At 35.4% G+C, this 20323-nt stretch overlaps 2 protein-coding genes across 3 annotated transcripts in view; one reads left to right on the top strand and one right to left on the bottom strand.

The window, feature by feature from the left end:
• Positions 1-1639, bottom strand: part of TRMT1L (tRNA methyltransferase 1L) — a 42034-nt gene extending 40395 nt beyond the window's left edge. Inside the window, exon 1 of the mRNA XM_075997022.1 lies at positions 1406-1639. The gene's annotated coding sequence lies outside the window, so the exon portion shown is untranslated. The remainder of the gene's footprint in view (positions 1-1405) is intronic.
• SWT1 (SWT1 RNA endoribonuclease homolog) overlaps positions 1-20323 on the top strand; it is an 81867-nt gene that overhangs the window by 304 nt on the left and 61240 nt on the right. For both annotated transcript variants that reach the window (XM_075997020.1, XM_012736308.3), the window contains exons 2-6: positions 4772-4861; positions 6629-6706; positions 8542-8600; positions 13171-13909; positions 19788-19847. In XM_075997020.1, coding sequence (XP_075853135.1) covers positions 4781-4861; positions 6629-6706; positions 8542-8600; positions 13171-13909; positions 19788-19847 — 1017 coding nt within the window. In that variant the 5' untranslated portion in view covers positions 4772-4780. The remainder of the gene's footprint in view (positions 1-4771; positions 4862-6628; positions 6707-8541; positions 8601-13170; positions 13910-19787; positions 19848-20323) is intronic.

The following is a 20323-nucleotide window of genomic DNA, read 5'->3' as shown; positions in this document are numbered from 1 at the left end:
ACTCCGGAGTCACTGGACCCTGGGCGGGGCGACTCTGGGCTGACCCGGAGTTGAGCCGGCTCGATGGAGGGTGAGGTTCTGGCCCGGCCCGCCTCCGGGGTCGCCCCTCGCCCCTCGCGCAGTGTAAAGGTCCACGGGTTTCTGTGGAGCTGGTGGTGGCTGTGGCGGTTTTCGGGCCGCGGACGAGCTTGCCTGTCTGTACCGCTGACTTGGAGTTGGGGGTCTGCTCTTTAGTTCGCACCCTCACCACACCACACCTGAATACTCTTTTTTTTTTTTTTTTTTTTGCTTTAGCCTTCAATATTGCCCGTATCGGTAGCGCTGCGGTGTGGCTGTAAGCGTCCAGTGGATAGGAATTGTTCTTTTGCCCTGTTTTGCCTTGTTTTCAGGCTGATAACAACCGGAGCTCTGAGTTGTGTTGCGCTTCGGGGCACTTGATTATTGCGTTTTAGATTCTCCAAGGCATATGCCAGTGAGTCCTCTGTTCCTGGTACTTCTCTTCCCTTCACTCTCTGGACCTGCTTGGCACTCAATCCTCTCTGGTTCTTCTCTCTCTCTCTCTTTATTTTTACCGTGAAAAAACCGCCTGGGGCAGTGAGAGGGGAAAACTCGAGATTTCTGGCTGCCCTGCTTGGAACTGGTCCGAATGTTACAGGCAGGAGGGACGCAGAGGGAAGCCCACTTTAGTGTCACGTACAATACACAGACTTCCATTCAGGTTTTTTAGTTAATAAAACTGATAAATACCTATCTTCTTGGTCTGTATATTTCTTACTTCTTTCAGAACATAGGGGAGAGATAGCATGCGTAGTTGGCACTTTGAAACTCTTAACTGGAAGTTAGCCTCCCTTTTCTCCCATCATAGTTAGGAAATATATCGAGAAGATTTTATTTAACCTCTCCCCAGTTTAAGTGAAATAGATTATCCCCGTGAAGCTTCTGTGAATTATAATCATTTTATATAACCATTTTAATGCCCCTCCCAACTTTAACAATTATTCCTGATGTATAGTTGACTGATTGCTTAACAGTCAATTAAAGATGGGATAATAACACTGATTATAATTTATAGAAATGCTAACTATATCTGTGCATCATCCAAGAATCATTGATTTTTTTTGTTTCTAAAGACTAGATGGTTCACCTGAGAGCTAGATTCAATAATTTAACTTCATCATTTAATACCAGCTGGAAACCAGAAAATGAAAAGAATTAGATTTAGCATGTGGATTCTATGGGAATTCTAGTAAGAATTTCTATGCATGGCTCTTGCTCTTGAGACATGCTAAAGAAAGAATCTTTAAAGTTTGAGGAATTACATTAATGGAATGTATTACTCATCTATTGCTGCTGTATAAGTTATTCCAAAATATAGTGACTTACAACAACAATAAACATTTATTACCTCACAGTTTCTGTGGGTCAGGAACTCAGAAATGGATTTCTTGGTGGGTCTGGCTCTGGATCTCTCATGAAGTTGCAGTGAAGATATCTGCCAGGGCTACTGCCATGTCAAGGCTTGATTAGAGATCAGCTACAGGATTAGTTTCAAAGGTAGCTCACTCACATGGCTGGCAGTTGGTTCTGGTTGTTGGCAGGAGGCCTCAGTTCTTCGCTGGTGGGCCTTTCCATGGTCTGTTTGAGTGTCTTCATGGTGGCTGGCTTTCCCTAGAGTGAGCAATCCAAGACAGAACAAGGCAGAAGCCTTGATGTCTTATATGATGTAGCCACATACACCATGTAGCAATATCCTGTTGGTTACATAGGTCAGCCCTATTCATTTTGGGAGTGGACTACTTAAGAGCATAATAACCAAGCAGCAGGAAACATCTGGAGCCATCTTAGAGACTGCCAGCACAGGAAATCTCCTCTACTTTACATTGCTTTGACTTGCGTAAAATATGAGTTCACACTAAGTTAGATATAAAACATTTGTCATAGTAAATGTGTAAATGTTTTTCCTCAGACAGTCCACAATCTCCAGTGTACTTTTTCAATGTGTCTTGTGGGTAAGAGATTTAAATTAGCACTATTTTGTATTCAAAGCAACATCATCATCAGACCAGCATGGATCAGTTTAAATTGTAAAAGTAATGTTATAACCAGATAGTTGTCTCTAAGCAATGCATTTCATGAAAATTCTTATATTTTCTTATACCTTTTCCCTCCATGGAATGGAATCTTTGGAACAAGAAAGGGAAAAGATAATTACTACTTTGGAAACTCAACTGTGAATTTAACTATTACCACAAACTATCTTACAAAGCAAAATTTCTTGGTAATTTAGAGTCTGTTCTTATAAGTCTATGTTGAACATTCATTTATTAATTTTTGTTAATTTTCTGTTAGCCATTGGCATTTGTTTCTCTTCATATTCATCAAAGCATTCTAAAAGTTTGATTTAGTGTAATTGATCATTCTTTTATAGAACTTCACTCATACTGATTATGGTTTACCAGGAATAATTGGAATTGCTTGGTTTCTAGCTTTTGTTATATTCATAGTCTCTTTTTTCCTTTTATTTTTTGGAAACAGTCTCACTTTGTTGCCCTGGCTAGAGTGAGTGCCGTGGCGTCAGCCTAGCTCACAGCAACCTCAAACTCCTGGCTCAAGTAATCCTCCTGCCTCAGCCTCCTGAGTAGCTGGAACTGCAGACGGGAGCCACTATGCCCAGCTAACTTTTTGTTTCTATTTTTATTTAACCTGCTAATTTTTCTTTTTTTATTTTTAGTAAAGACGGGGTCTCACTCTTGCTCAGGCTGGTCTCGAACTCCTGACATCAAGCAATCCTCCTGCCTCGGCCTTCTAGAGTGCTATGATTACAGGAGTGAGCCACTGTGCCTGGCCTGTTATGTTCATAGTCTCAATATGTGTCACTACTAGTGATTAACTCTATTTTTGGGCTTTGCTTCTACGTCTCTTTTATATTTTCCCACCCCAACAGACCTAGTGATATTGCCAATTTCTGGTCACTGTGTCCCAACACAGGACACTGCTGGTGCACACTAACTTGAGACTGTTTATAACCATAGGGTGTGGCCAAATTTGTGTTAATTTTTTTTTTTTTCCTGTCATCAGCTAACTATTGACTTGGTTGAGAGCAGGGGTGAAAAATTGAACTAGGATTGGAAGTGGACAGAGGAACTGCAATGAGCAAGAATTGAAAGTGGCTTAGAATGAAAGAGTGAATATTCCAAGGAAGAATAATTCTCTCATTCACTCAGCAGACATCTATAAGCGCCTTCTAAATTTTTAATGTAGCTTACTCTTCAAGGAGCTCAGGTTCTAGTGGAAAGACAACCACATAAGCAAATATTTACTTAGACCCTGCTGTGTACCACCTTGTGCAAGGTATTTTTTACATCCATTGTTTATTTGAGTCCTTCAAAAATCCTCTGGGTCAGGTTATCTATTTTACATATGGAACTGGGGATCAAAAAATGTATAGGATTTCTCCAAAGTCTTATTCACTGATGACAGAGGGTGTGTTGGGAAAAATGAAAATTTAAGACTAATTGGTTTTGCAATGTGGATGAGGTGCAATATAGCATGTTGGGGTAGCTTAGAAATGTTAGGGTGGCCTAAGGATATTGCTGACCTAGGAACCTCTGCAGATGTGATGGTTTGAGTGTGGCTGGTTTCCAAATGGTAAGGATATTCCAAGGGCAGGAGGAACGGAAAACAGTACCTCACCTGGGGCGGAAAACTGCTCCAGTACTGCTATTAGGAGCATCCAACCTGCTGGAAAACTAGCCTCGCCGCAATTCTAAATTTATGTTCTTGTTTCATTTTAGGCTAGAAATAGCTTTGCTGAGATCAGTGTGCACCTGGATATCTTAATCTGTATAGTAATCTTTATAGCCTGATTGTATAAGATAAACCCGATTGTTGTAATCGTTGTGGAAATCTTTAGAACTTGTTTGCTTGTGGAATATCTTTAAAACATGTTTAATTGTATGATTCATGATGATCTTTTGTTCTTGAGATGAATAAATACGAGTGAGGAATAACTCTTGGGATTCTTGGTCTGGAAAGCCTTGAGTCCCCTCACCCCACTCTTTCTGCTCTATTGTTTCTCTTCTTATTCCTTCTTATTCCTGATGCCCTGTTGTCAACCCTGTCTGCTGGGGAACTCCCAGCAATAGCAGTCCTGCAGACAGTTGCAAATGGTGATCTGATGCTTAAGAGAGGTCAGGGATCAAGGCATAGTTTCAGAGTCATTCCTGAAAAGGTGATAGATGAAGCGATAGATTAAAGGCTGAAGGAGAGGAATAGATCATTATGAAGGAGAATGTAAGTGAAGAAAGGTAGAACAATGAGAGAATCTCATCATCTTGGAAATGGTTAAAAATGGAAATCATTTTATAAAATTTCAATTTTTATATAACTGAAAGAAGAAAAAATTTCTAATGTATATTTTATTGTGTTAAAAAACCCATAATATATTTCTTTTCTTTTTTTATTTTTTATTCTTTTCTTTTCTTGGCAAAGTCTCATTGTTGTCTGGGCTAGAGTGCAGTGACACAATCATAGCTCTCTGCCTCAAACTCCTGGGCTCAAGAGATCCTTCTGCTCAGCCTCCCGAGTAGCTGGGACTACAAGCATGCACTACTATTCCCAGCTAATTTTATTATTTTTGTAGAGATGGCATCTTGCTCTGTTGCCCAGGCTGGTCTCGAAATCCTGCCCTCAGTCCATCCTCCCAGGGTGCTGGGATTATAGGTATAAGCCAATGTGCCTGGCCATAATATATTTCTAATGTTTCTTTTAGCTTTTCAAGATGTTCAGCAAAGAATCTTGTGGGAAAAAAGAGAAGTCTCGGAGAAAAGGTACCACTTCGACACCCTACTTTGGTGAAAAAGTAAGAATTTTGATTTACTGACCTAAAGATGCCTTTTTTAAACAATTTATTTTTGTTTAATGAAAAAATACACCTCATGATTATAATGAGTTATGTAAACATTTTGTTCTGCCCAGCTGACCTAGAAGAAATCATTTGCTTTTCCTGTTCTTTATTTGTTATTTTATTTATTCCTCACAACTCTGTGAGGGCACGTATTAATATTATTATCCCAATTACATAGAGGAAAGAACTAAGGCTTAGAGGTAATTTGCGTAGGCATTCCTGACTTCAATTCTAAGCCCCCCAAATCTTCTCATTCGTAGCAATAACTCACCATTGGACCACTTTCCACATTTTCTGCCTTTTCCATTTCCTCAGCATTGGCTAGGATTGAACTTTCTTCAGTCAGAATGGCCAACACTGTATGAGGGAGGCTAATAGTAGGAAAGACATACTTACCATGTTCCTTTCTCTATAACTGTTAGCACATTGCCTTAAGAAGTGTTTTGGGAGATGAAATTTAGGGTATTTTATTAATTGAGCTGGGTATTGTCTCCAGGAAGAAGACTGCAATGTGATTGATGTAACCAAAGCAAACAAACAAAAAACCCTATAATAAAATTTAATATATGCTTTCTAAATAGTCTTTATAGTTCATCATAAGAATTAGATAGTATTTGTGCTGTATTACTGTGCAAGATGTGAGACTAATCTGGCAAAGGTGAATATTCACTAAAGAAGTAGTTTCTTTGGTAGCAGATTAGTTTATAGGACTTTTTTATGACCTGGATGAAGTATTCCACATATCATTGTACTTTTTGGTATTTATTTCTTGCTTGTTAACTTTATGATTGCTAATTTGGTCTTCTAAGTACAGTGATAATTGGAAAGGGGACTCTGGAACATGACCATACAGTATTCTGTACTATTTACATACCCCCCATTTGCTATTAATAATTGGCATGCTGTTTGCAATTCTCTCTCATTCCCTCTTTTTAAAATTTTTTATTTGTATAAATTTAAGAGGTACAAGTGCAGTGTTGTTACATGATACATTGCATAGTGGTGAATTCTGGGCTAGTTTAACCTGAAAGTGTATTTTGTACCCATTAAGTAATTTCTCATCCCTTATTCTCCACCCATCCATACCTCATTCTGACTATCCAGTGACTGTAATACCCCAGTCTATGTCTATGTGTACACATTATTTAGCTCCCACTTAGAAGTAAGAACATGTGATATTTGACTTTCTGTTTCTGAATTGTTTCACTTAAGATAGTGGCCTCTAGTTCCATTCATGTTGCTGCTGAAGACATGATTTCATTTCTTTATTGTTTTTTCATTAATCTCTCTCCACTGTCTAGAATGTCTTTGGTACATGGTAGATGCTCTAAGCAAGTTTGTCCAAGGTGTTTTGAATTCAGAATCCACTGGAAAATGACTGGATATGTAGTTTTGCTTTGTAGAAGACTGAACCTCACCCTGACGATGCCACCTCACAGCAACCTCCTCTGAATTGTCAGCTGGCCTCCTGTTCTGACATGTGTATCTTATCTCATCTCTAATTCCTGAGCATCTAAGGCTTCTGTGTTTCTAGTTGAGTTTCCCTTCCTCTTACCAAAGTTTGTGTATCTTTAAACATTATTCCCCAGGAAAATTCATTATTTAATGGGAATGTTGATTTATAATAATAATGGTGAAATAGTTTTGTTTTTATACTGTGCTTTATTTTGTTTTTGGTTTTTTTTTTGCTTTTTTTCCTCCAAATGGCATTCTTATGACAAGAAAGAGAAAAAAATCTCAGCAAATTCTGCTAGTTCAGCTTGCTCTATAAGATCAATTCCATCAGAGAAGAGAAAACTGGTGAGTGTTTAGATACCATAACCAACTTGTTATTTACATTAAAGTTTTAATCTACAGTTAGGGTTTCCCCCACTGCTTTTCCATAATTTTTTCTTTCTATTATACTTATTTAAAAAAATACATATATATATAATTTCAAAATATTATGGGGGCACAAATGTTTAGTATATTGCCTTTGCCCTACCTGAGTCAGAGCTGCAAGCATGCCCATCCCCCAGATAGTGCATACCGCACCCATTAGGTGTAAATATATCTATCCCCTCCTCCCCACGACCTGCACGACACCCAATGAATGTTACTACCATTTGTGCACATAAGTGTTAATCACTTAATACTTTTTGATAGCCAACAGAAAGAAGGCCAGTGTTTGGGTTTTTCTTTCTTCTGCTCACTAGAAAGAATTTATTTAGTTCTTTATTTCTTGTGCTGATAGACTTTACCATGTAGGATTAGATAACATGGATTAACATGGATATAAATTTAGTGAGTTTTAAAGTCTTCTAACATACATGGTTATATTTGTCTTTACAGTCTCCTTTTGAGATAGCAAAGGCAAGTGTATTGTTTGCATTTTCAGATTTGGAAATTGAGATCCAGAGGGTTAAATGACTTACCCAAGGACATAAAACTGAATACAGCAGCAGAACCAAGTCCAGAGTTCTTTCCACTTTCACACAAATAATTAGAGATAGTGACAGCAGATTAAACATATAAAGCCCCTCTCTGGGTGATTGGTGAAATACTTAACCATATTCAAGTTGAAGTTATGTGTATATCCAGGATAGCTACATCGTTGTGTGTGCGCGTGGAGGGGTTAATAAGAGAAAGTAGTGAAAGTTCTGAGGATGCAAAATTGTGTTTTTAAGAATTTACTTGTTTCCAGGTGTTATGAAGAGTAAAAAAAAAAAAAAAAGAATTTACTTGTTTATAAAACAGCAACTCAAAGTACTATTAAGAAAAACAAGAATGTGTATGTTTGTTTTCATATAATTAAACTATGTCAATTTATTTTTGTTATAGTAGCCTTCTTAAAATATACTGATTTTATCACATTTTCTCTCTGATGAAAAATCTTCACTCACTATTTAATATGTCATTCAGGGCTCTTTTAAATTTCCTCATATCTTACTATGCAATTTACTTTTTTTTTTTCTTTCCTCAAAGAGTCCTTCTGCCTCTGGCTAGGGTGGTTTATTTTCTTTATTCTGAATTTATACCAGTCATCCTCAGCTTCTTAGAATTGCTAAGCATTCTTAGCTAAAAATGCCTTCTTTTTTTTTTACCCTTATTTCAGTCTTTAGAATATATTTTGCCCACCTGTTTTTCCTGGATACCTTTCATCTTTTGGTTGCTCTTTTGAACTCTTTAGCACTTATTAACTATTCTTCTGCTTTGACAGTTATATACTTATATATTTAATATTAGGTTTTTTGTACATATCCTCATACTTCTTTCATCTTTATCCTTTTACTTTAAGCTCTTTAGGACAGGGACTATATATATCTTATGTGTCTGTTATCTTTCTTGTGACTAACCTTGTGTCTTCAGAGTACATAGATAGGACAATAGATTCAGACAGATCTGGTTTCAAATGATAGCTCTTCTACTAAATTGCTGTGTGACATTGGGGAAGATACCAAGCTCTGTTTTAGAGTTGGGTATTTTATCTGTAAAATGGAGATGATGATAAATCTGTCTCACAGAATTATTAGAAGGATTAAATGAATTATGTCAGCCTCCTCACTAATACAGCTATGGGAAAAATATTGTCTGTAACTAAAGTACCAGTGTATACTTTATATTTCCTAAATGATAGGCTTTTTTTAAAATTTCAGAAATCAGATCATACAGATATTCTGTACTATAATACAAAAAGAAGACAAGAACTGAAAAGGTAAATTTCCACTTTTTCTTATCTTTTTACTTTTTTGGTTTAGAATTGTGAAACTAAATATTTAGATTTGAAAAATCCTTTATTTGCTTTGATTAGTACTATTTTGCATGCAGAATCTCTAGCTATATCACAGATTATGACTATTGACTTTTTAAAATATTGCTATAAATTTAAGAAAAAGTTGAGTAGAATAAAAGTCTATAAAATTTCAAAACTCTCTTGTGTAAATGACACTCAAAATGTAGATTTTTATCTCAAGTGATTTGATTTTGTCACATGATTATAAGGCACATAACTTCATTACATATGCTAGTGAAAGAAGTTATAAGGCTAATATAGAAAGTTTGGATAAATCACTTTTATATATTACCTGTAAAGAGAATATATTTCTTATTGAATTGATATGGCTCTGAAACATTTTAATTAACCAGCATGTAGTTACAACTAGAGAACTTGGGGGAATCATGATAGAAATAATGGAAATTATTTTCTTTAATTTCTGCTTTTTTTCATATAATTTTCAGAGAATTTTGTGGTAAAAGAATTTCTTGCCACTAAAGGGGGTAAATAAGTATAAAATATATAATATGTGCCAAAAGTTGGTAAGATCAAGGTTTCTCTGGAAATAGGGAATTATGGAAAAACAATTAAAATGGCATTAAATATACAAATAAAAGTTCTGCTTCCTAAACAATCTCAGTTAATATCTGCTAAAAACAAACAAAAAAGATAACAACCAAAATTCAACTTGCCTCCAACTTTTCTTCACTTTCTCTTTTGAATCATTTTCTTCTGTTTTTTTTTTGGTGATACTTTGCTTCTGTATCATTCTCTGTTAAAGTATATTCTATCACAAATTTCATATTATGTTGACTGTCACCTGCTAAACTTCTTGAACTAGATTTTTTGTTTTTTGTTTTTTGAGACAGAGTCTCACTTTGTTGCCCAGGCTAGAGTGAGTGCTGTGGCATCAGCCTAGCTTACAGCAACCTCAATCTCCTGGGCTCAAGTGATCCTCCTGCCTGAGCCTCCCAAGTAGCTGGGACTACAGGCATGCGCCACCATGCCCGGCTAATTTTTTGTATATATATTTTTAGTTGGTCAATTAATTTCTTTCTATTTTTATTAGAGACGGGGGGGGGGGGGGGTCTTGCTCAGTGTGGTTTCGAACTCCTGACCTCGAGCAATCCGCCCGCCTAGGCCTCCCAGAGTGCTAGGATTACAGGCGTGAGCCACCACGCCCAGCACTTGAACTAGATTTTTAATGCCTGTTGCACTGAGAGCCTCTTTTTTAAAATTTAAGTTCTAAAATGCTACTCAACTTTTCATTACTTAACTTTTTGTTTAAAGGCACATTTTTAAGCCTTGATCTTACATCCATATACAAAAGGGTAAAGTGTAAATAGAATTCTGATCGATAATCTGTTGCCCTTAGACTTGTCCATATAGTCTTTGGGAGGAAGAAGAAATAATGTTACTGAATTCCTTTGAGACTAGAATTTAAATGTTTCTAAGGATCTGTTGAAGTTCAGCTTTGCTTATTATTCAAAATCTATTGTATGGATTCAGCCTTTGGAATACTGAGTCATTGAATGCTTACTTCAGTAACATTTAGCATGCCTGAAACTCATGTGTGATCAGTGACTATGCCATTGTGTGGATAACCATCGTATCTTGTTGGAGTAGCAACATTAGTAATATGAACAAAGCATGTTGTTAATATCCATATATTCACTTTCAAACATTGTCAAGTACTCATGATGTAACTTTCAATGAAAATTTTCTTTAGCCAAAGAAAAACTATATAAAAGATATTTTAAAACTGCCCGGTCATGTATTTATACAAGATATTCAAATGATATAGTAGAGCTATTATATATTTAAAAGATTATTTGGATAAAAGAAAGGTGTAGTACTATGCTATATAGACATTGATATCAACAGTGCAGGATTTCTAACAAGTATTGGTTGCTTACAGAGAAAGTGATCCATTTGCTGTTGTTGTTTACTTGTTGGATAAGTAAATTTATTTCCTTCAAGGTTATAAGTCTTCTATGGTATATAGGATCTTCTATAAAAGTCTCCTTATTAATTCAACTCCAGGGAAGGTCTTGGAGTTGATATGCAAATAGTTAAAGCTGAGTTGCAGATGGAAAATCAGAGAGAATTTTATCTGGGAAGCAAGTTAGATTACATCATTACCATAATTTCTGTTCCATGGCTTAAGTATATATAAATATTATTAGCAGTGAAAATATAAGCAAAGACAACGATCTTAAGTCTGCTTTCCATATTCAGAAAGTTTTCTTTTCTTTTCTTTTTTTTTTTTTGAGACAGTCTCACTTTGTTGCCCAGGCTAGAGTGAGTGCCATGGCGTCAGCCTACCTCACAGCAACCTCAAACTCCTGGGCTCAAGCAGTACTTCTGCCTCAGCCTCCCGAGTAGCTGGGACTACAGACATGTGCCACCATGCCTGGCTAGTTTTGTTTTCTATATATATTAGTTGGCCAATTAATTTCTTTCTATTTATAGTAGAGACGGAGTTTGGCTCTTGCTCAGGCTGGTTTTGAACTCCTGACCTTGAGCAATCCGCCCGCCTGGGCCTCCCAGAGTGCTAGGATTACACACGAGATCCACTGCGCCCGGCCAAGAAAGTTTTCAATACTCAATGCTTTCAATATTTGGAAAACATTTCTTCAGTTAGTGAATGCACAGTTACATTTTGTGGGATTTCTTTGATAAAAAAGTGTATCATTACCATTGACCAAATCTTTTAAGTCCAGGAGTTGAAGAGGAGATTAATTTTTTACCTCAGTTACTATTAGAGAGATGGCAATATACTGTCAGCAATAACCATTATTGGCATAATTAGCCAAAAATAATACCTTATTCTTCAATTGCCCTGAGTTGAAAGTGAGTATATAATTTAGTTTCCTAAATGTTCATTCTGATGACCAACAGGGCAATCTTGCAACTCATAATGTTAAGAAATTATTGTTCCTTCAGTGCCCTATTCTAAAATGTTGGTTACTAAATTTTTAAATAATTATAAATTCTTAAAAAAATTGTATATTTACTATTATATCCCAGGAATTCAGTCTAGGATAGTGATATTTAGCTTCAGCTGAAAGTTAATTTTAACACTAAATTATTCACAAAGAATAGATATTTGCTATATATCTTTTATCTGGAAAGACCTCAGAACTTAAAATTTTGGGCTGCAAATATAAAACAGCATTATTTCTGTATATAGCATTTGGCGAAACTAGTTGGTAAGGGGTAATCTACCTGACTTTTTGCTACTATAAATAATTCTGGATTGAATATCTCTTTATTTATTTTTTTTTTTGAGACAGAGTCTCACTTTGTTGCCTAGGCTAGAGTGAGTGCCATGGCGTCAGCCTAGCTCACAGCAACCTCAAACTCCTGGCTCAAGCAATCCTCCTGCCTCAGCCTCCCGAGTAGCTGGGACTAGAGGCATGCGCCACCATGCCCGGCTAATTTTTTCTATCTATATTAGTTGGCCAATTAATTTCTTTCTGTTTATAGTAGAGACGGGGTCTCGCTCTTGCTCAGGCTGGTTTCGAACTCCTGACCTCGAGCAATCCGCCCACCTCGGCCTCCCAGAGAGCTAGGATTACAGGCGTGAGCCACCGCGCCCGGCCTGAATATCTTTTTATATATTCTTTTAGTTCATTTCTGATTTTTTTCACCTTGGTATAGATTTCAAAAATAGGAATTCCTGAGAAGTCAAAGAATCTGAGCATTTTTAAAACTTTTAATTTATATTGTCAAATTCCTTTGTAGAACTGCTGTATCAATTGGATTTACACCAGAAACATATGAGAGGGTCCATTTTATATCCGTTTGCCAGTGTTTAATGTTATTTTAAAATCTTTGCTAATTGATAGAAGAAACTCATATATTGTTGTTATAATTAACATGTCTATGATTACTAAGAAGTCAGACTTTTAAAAAAAATGTTTATTAGCCCTTCCCTTTTCTCTTTAATTAATTTTCTGTTTAATGATGCCTTATTCTAGAAGCTCAGTACTTTGTGATGAGCTTTTAATCTACTAAGGCTAATAAGCTGTCACATATCTAGCAAATACTATTTCTGAGTTCCTTTGATTTTTATTTATTAACTTTTTAGTATGCTAAAGTTTTAAAGTAAATAGTCGCATATTGCTAGTGTTTTCTTTTGTTATTTCTCCCACTGTTAAGTTTAGGAAGTTCTCCATTAAGAAGTCAGATAAACATTCCCTTTTTCCCTTCTGGATTTTAAAGGGTTAGTATGAAATATAATAATTATTTTACACTTAAATAATCCATTTGGAATTTATGTTGTTACATATCATCTACAGCCATAAATTGTGGGTTTTTCCCCAAATAGCAAACCAATTATTCTAATATCATTTGTTGATTAATCCTTTCCACTTCATTCTTAAGTGTATCCATTTCTTTTTATGAAGTTTAATGACAGCCGAGTTCTGTTATCCCTTACTAAGATGATACAGTGCACCATTTTGCATAATTGAAATGTAACTTAGGTTTCTGTGCTGCTTTTCAGATTGAATGTTGAAATTGAGACTCCCAGAAAGAGACCAAAAATCAGTTCTTCATCCGAAGGACCTACTAAACTCCAAGAAGCATCATATTCAAATGATCAAATTATTTCACAGAGTCCTTCTTCAAATGGAACTAAAAAAGATATAAGTAAATGTGTAGATCTTAAACTTAAAGATATTAAATTGACGAATGTTAGGAGTAAGTTTGACCATGGAATTAAAAACCTTAGCAGTTCTAAGATTGCCAACGATGTGAAACCTAAAGCTGAAAGCCAAGCAAATGAAAAGAAATGGCCTCATGTACTTGCTCAGAGGGAGAAGATGAAAGAACTCAAGAAAGAAAGGAACAATAAATTTAGAGACAGTTCTGAAAAATATGTCTTGGAGAAATTCAAGAGAAATCAATTTTCTCAGGAATATAATTCCAACAAAATAATTAAGGAACACTTTGAATCTAGAAGAAGGAAGATTAGTTTCAAAATCCCAATAAAATCCTGTGATTCCCTCCAGAGGCTTGTAGAGGAAAATGTCTTCAATTTAGATTTCAGCAAGTCAGAGACTAAGCAGGAAGGAAAAGAATGCCCGGAAAGCTCCCAGATTTCATTAAATTTAACTAGGCACAAAACACAACATTTGTTTTCAGATTCCACATATAAGCAGACTGTTCATGAGTGGAAAGGAAAATATCACCGTGAGCCTCAAGAAAGTAATGATTCAAATTCTAGTGAAAACCTAACGCAGGTAAGGTAGTACAAAATAAGAAACATAGGTTTTAGCAATGGGTTATATAGTCAGGTTTTAGTTTCTGTTACCAATAATAATCGTAGAGGGCTCACTCAAATTTACTCATGAAAATATGTGTTGGTTTCTTTATTTTACTTTCTTTAATTTCAACTTCTTTAGGAGGATATCTTAGCAGATATCAAAGATTCATAATAGAAGGGAATGTGTAAAATGTGGAAAGAAGCAATTATAGAGAGTCCTTTGAAAAAAGCACTTACAAGAGTTTCTTAGACTCTTCTCCAGCTACAGATACTGGAAAACACTGAGGGGTTAATATGCTGAATAGCTTATTCCTTTAACAGATTGTTTTTTTCAGTGCCACTATGTGCTAGGCACTGCAATAAAATAACATATACGAGACAACACAGTCTGTTTTCAGACACTTATTTATGTGAGAGACACAAGCAATTTCCTTAAATGTGGGTAAGTAAAGTACTTAATATGAGAATACAAAGCAGGGATTGACATAGCCTTGGTACACCATGGAGGGATTAGTTAAGAAAGGTTTACTGGAGGGGGTAACATTTAAACTGTGAATTAAAGAATGCATAAGAGTTACTCTGGTGTAAGTGAAGTGGGGTGGGATGGGAGAAGCAGGGATAGTTCAGGTAAAGGGGAATAACTACATGAGCAGAGATCCAGGCTAGAGAAGTTGGCATGTCTATTTTGCTTTTAAATTATGTAATAAGTTGGTATTTATGGACTACTTTGAGTATTTGATCTCTACAGCTTTGTTTATATGGCAAATAAAAGTGTTTACCTTCAAGGGAACTTTTAGAATTTTGGAACTTCAGAACTTTAGAACTTCAGAATTTTTGAAATTTAGAGACTGCTTATAAACAGGAGCAGTTAAGTTTACCTGTTTTGGGGTATAATGACTGTAGATTGCAGTAGTAAGTTATTTCTTATGAAAAATGAAGGGATTATAACTAAAGATGCTAGAAGAGCTTGAGAGTGAGTCTTTTTATTTTTTTTTTTTTTTTTTTTTTTTAGAATTAATGAGGCTTTTACTGACCAAACTTGGGACAATTTGAGTATCAAAATAAATAATGCTAGAAACAGATTATAACCCAATTACAAAACAGGAAACTCTGGATCAGTACTAATATAAATACAGTAATTGAAAGTTTAATGAGAAATAAGAAATTTACAAATATCTTGAAGCAAGACAGTTTAAAAGACTCTCTACCATAAAATAGTAATATTTTCCCCCCAAGATAAGGGGGAAAAGAAAGTTTACAGTGGAGAGAAGCCTGGCAGACACCACCTTATTAAAGTAAACATCAGTTTGCTGATGTTTACAAAATTAAAATCGTGCCACCTGATAAGATGCAATGAGAAGTAGACAGCATGACATCTGTGAGAGTCCTGTCAAAGGACTCTGTCCTGTCATACCTAGTCTGAATTATGAATAAATATCAGATATAAAGTGAAGGCCATTCTACAAAAATAACTGGCTAGGAATCTCCAAAAGTGTCAAAGATATGAAAGTCAAGGGAAGACTGAGGAAGTGTTCCAGATTAGAGGCAACTAAGATATGTGACAAGTAAATAACAATACTTCATTCTGAACTGAATCTTTTTACCGTAAAGAATATTATTGGGACAATTGGCAAAACGTTTTGATATTTATATTGTGATTATGTAAAAGATACATAGGGACAATATGGCGTGGTGTCAGCAACTTAAAAGTTCGGGGGGAAAAAGTTCTTTGTATTATACTTGCAAATTTTTGTAAGTTTGAGATTGAATTATTACATTCAAAACGCTGATTACAGTGGGAAAACGCACACGACTCAAGCCAAGAAGCTGTTAGTCTCAGTTCTGCCATCGACTCTGTGTGACCTTGAGCAAGTCACTTTACCTCAGGCTCCACAGTCGAGGCTCCTAAGGGTCCCTTCCACGTGTAGCATTCCACCATCTACACCCACAGCACTGGCCCTGTCTGAATCTCTTCAGGCTCCATCTGTGTCTTTGCCTTCAGATGCCCCAATACTGCAGCCCCGGATTCTGGCCTGCAAGAAAAATAAACAAAAATAGTTGTGGCCTCCTCTAGGGCTGTGGTCTCCTCCATCCGAGAGTGAGTCTTTTTAGTTTAAGTGAACTTTAAGGGCCCAAAGAAGGAAAGAATTGAGATTTTTTTTTTTTTTTTTACTGCTTCCTTAAAGGAAAGAACTTCCAGTTATTCTTCTTGTGTTATAACCACTTCTCTGGAATAGAATGAGAGAAAGGAAGTTGCCAGTATGTTCAGTGATCATCATCATATCATTGCCTGGTGTTTCCTTTGTGCTGTACATCTAAGGAACAATATGCAAAATCTCTACAGTGCATCTTATACTTTCTTTTGGTCTCTATATAGAATTACCACAGAAACCAAAAGAGGTACATAACAAAAATATTAATCTGTAGGGGAAGCAATTTTTGCATGACTATTTCTAGTTATTGGAATTAAAACTCTTTATAAACTGTCCCTCTGATAGCAGAATTATCTGACTTAAAGTCATTTAGACAGAGGAGCAGCAAATAAATATTCTCCTTATCTTGAGTATATTTAGCATATTATTGACAGAAGATAATCATCTTAATACCATGTTTGTTGTTTTGTTTTACTCACTAATTCCTCAATAGGTAATTATTTTCCTAAATTAATGAGCGTACTTTACAAGGAAATAAGTGTATTTTCTGGTTTTAGTAATCCTGTTATGCTTTATAAAGAAAAAAATAACTCATTTTCTTAGGTTTATAGTCCTTTTATTTATTTATTTTTTAAGACTAGTCAAGTACAGTAGTGAGAAGGGGGAAAGTAGTAGAACAAGGAGTTTAATCTGCAACTGACTGAATAATCAAGTGAGATAAGTCACTACCTTCTGACCAGTCTTTATAGTCCTTTTATAGAGACCCCTCTCAGATTACAGTCCCCTCCATTGCAAATTCTTGTTCTAGAGATTTACGGTTTATAGGCCACATTTTAAAAACAGCATCCCATTTAATTCTTGCAAGGCTATGAAGTAGGACTTCATTAGCTTATCAAACATTAATTAAAGGCACCTATTATATCAGGCAATTTTCTAGGTATGAGGGATTTAGAGATAAATAAGATGATCTTTACCCTCAGAAAGTTCCCAGGGTACATTTATTGCTGGAATATTATATACCCGTTAAAAAGATCTAATTTGATCTATAAAAGCAATCTCAAAGAGTTAACAAGGAAGTGCTAATGGATGAAAAAGCAAGGTGCTGGAGAATATAAAATGATTGCATTTTTGTAAAGTGACTAATGAACCCCAAATCCTTTAGATGTATTTGTGTATGTTTGTACACATTTATAAACTATATAAAATTATGTAAAGTGTGAAGAAAATAAAGAAGGGTCTATAGTAGGTGGTTAACAGGTTCCTGAGAGGAGTAGAGGTGCAGAGTGTTGTTGTTTTGAAGATAAGAAAAAAGGGGAAGAGAAAACCAAAGCCAAAAAAGAGGAGAAAGAAAGGAAAAACAGTTCTTTTTCTAAAAGCATTCATCTTACAACGTTGTTTGTATATTTATGTGTTGTTATATATTTGTCTATGTATAATAATACATTTAAAATTTCAACAACAAAAAAAGATTCTGGTTCATAGAGTGATGGAAATAATAAGTGGCACTCCACACAGATCTTACTTAGTTCTTGAAGTTTGAGCTTCATTACAAAAAGAATTTCCATTCAATTGCTTTCATCTACTCTATAGTGTTAATAGCAAATCCAAAATTATAAATGTAATTTGGTATTATTTTAGAAAATAATTTTTATGGACAGTAATATGATACTCCATGAGAAAAAAATATATTCAGATAAATACTTATAAATAAATTCCCTTAATAATTTCTGTCTAATTCTAATAGTTTCTGTAGCATAATTTAAAATTAAACTATACTAGTTTTGATGTTCAAATAAGGATGTTATTGGTATTACTATTTAGTATCTGGCTGCACTTGGCAATTTTTAAAGTAATTTTGTTTTGAAAAGTAGTAATAAAGTGTATGTGTACCTAGGAACAAGAAGTTTCCAGGGAGGCAGATCAGTAAACAAATATATTAATAATTGTACTATACTGAAGTAAATATCAGAGCCCTAAGAATTGGATGTAGTGTCAGTATCAATCTCTGGTGAGTTAAGGAAGGTCTCACTAAGGTGGAGATACTTAAGCTTCATCTTGAAGGACATGTAGGGTAAGGAACAGAAGTGCTATCTAGCCCCAGGGTAAAAGGACAGTACGTGTAATGGGACAGAGTTTGGAATTCCATGGCAGGGAGATACATGGGCACATAGGTGGTTCAGTATGACTAGAATTGAGATGTACAGAGAATCTATAGAAGAGGAAGTTGGAGTGGAAGCCAAGGTCCAGACAATGGATGATTTTATATCTAATGAGAAAGATGGCATTTTATCTTGTATCTTATAGATGGAAGAGAGCCACTGAACCCTAATTAGGAAAGCAGTATAACTGAGTTTTCATTTAGAATCACTTTGGTAGATAAAACCATTATTACCCTTATTATTGATGTTCCCTTTTGTCATCCCCAGGAAAGGCTTTATCCCAGTCCATGTATTTAATACAATATGGTAGGAGAAGGCAAGCAGTTAAATGCTTTTATTTAACTGTAATAGGGATGGGGTTTTCACGGACAATTGACATGAACTTTTCTGGATTATTGGGTGATAGAAATTCATTGAAGTCATTGGAAGTGGCCTGTCGTCAAAGAGAACAGAGGGTAATAGTGACCTAAGGAAGAGAATAAAGATACTTAGAATGTCAGAAGCTACAGGAATTTCTGACTTTCTTGGCACTTCTTGGTTTAGAAGAAGTTTAAAGATCTGGTAAGAAGTAAAGTCAAATGGAGAAGGGATTAAAAATTCCAGGGTCATGGAATAGTAAAGCTAATTTAATGGGCCTATGTATATGATGTGTCTGGTGTTATACCATGGGAAGTTTGATGTTGGAAAGTTAGGGTGGAAGCTGACTTCCCAGTAAAGCATTTCTACATATGATGTGCTTGTTCAAAGAGGGCCTGTAGTTTATACCATAACTAGCTTCCTGTAAAATATATGAGAGTTTGGAGTTATCTTGGAGACTTCTTAAAAGAAAATTTGGTTCAGAAGATTTGGTGCTGAGCTTTTTGTCACGTCTATGTAGGGTCAGGTAGGTCCCATCCACTCAGCAAAAGTGCCAGTGGAAAGTTGGAATTGATAGATTTTCAATCTCTGTTAGGAGGCAAAAAATAAAACACAAACCTCCGGTGTTCCAACAACATAAAATACAACCATGCGTTTTCCAGCTTTCCCCCCTTAGCCTTATTATAATCCTCAAGTTCCCTTTGTTGTTTTGTCATGTCAGTTTTAGAAGTGACTCAGTTACTCCTGAATGAAAATTTTTCACCACTGAAGGCCAGCTTGTTTACCTTTGCCATGGTTCTATTTCTTAGGGTGGCATATAGTTTTATTCTTAGAATATGAGTATTTTTAGGAATATATATGTGAATAAGTAAACTTAAAGAATTTCTACTACATTTCATGACTTGATAGAATGGTGCTTTTCTATTCTAGAGGCATTTTGTCATCTGTACACAGTTTTGCCCATCAGGAGCCATTTGGCAATATCTGAGACATTTTTGATTGGGGCAGATGGGTAGTCCTACTGACATCTGGTAGACAGAGGTCAGGGATCCTGCTAAATATCCTACAATGCATGACACAGTCCCTAAGGCAAAGAATTATCTGACCCCAAATGTTAATAGTGCCAATTTTGGAAAATCCTACTCTAGGTATATTTGTTAACTAATAAAAATTATTTTCATTTCAGAGTTTTGAAGCACCATGTTCTTCAGGGGCATCTGAAAATATTCAAGATACAGATCAAGAGGTTACTAATATACTTATTTGCTTTGAATATTTGAAATGAAATTAAGTCAAATAGTTCCTACTTTTAATAAAAAAAGACTATAAAACCCTGGTAATATAAAAATAACAATAATTTCTCTGTTTAAGTCAATATATTAATATATGTTTTATGAAATAATCAAAAACTATTTGAAACAAGTATTTATACTTACTCAATTACCTTTTTACCTATGTTTCTAATAAACTAATCTACTTTGAACAAAGAGCACAGAGGCTATAGCCCACAAGTTATCTCAATTTTGATTTAATGTTATCACACTTTGGCGTGTTTTTTATGCCTAGGGTTGCCAAAATGCAGTAGGACATTAACATGTTTTTACCTCATTTTTCTGATTAGCAATAAGATGAAAATGTTATTCAATGAAAATGAGAGTTGTATGGGTATTTTATCTTTTCGTAGCTTCATTTCCCAGCTAGAATCTCCTGAATGATTTTCAT

Source organism: Microcebus murinus, chromosome 23 (genome assembly GCF_040939455.1).
Source record: "Microcebus murinus isolate Inina chromosome 23, M.murinus_Inina_mat1.0, whole genome shotgun sequence".
Classification (NCBI taxonomy): Eukaryota; Metazoa; Chordata; class Mammalia; order Primates; family Cheirogaleidae; genus Microcebus; species Microcebus murinus.
This window is presented reverse-complemented; position numbering and strand designations above follow the sequence as displayed.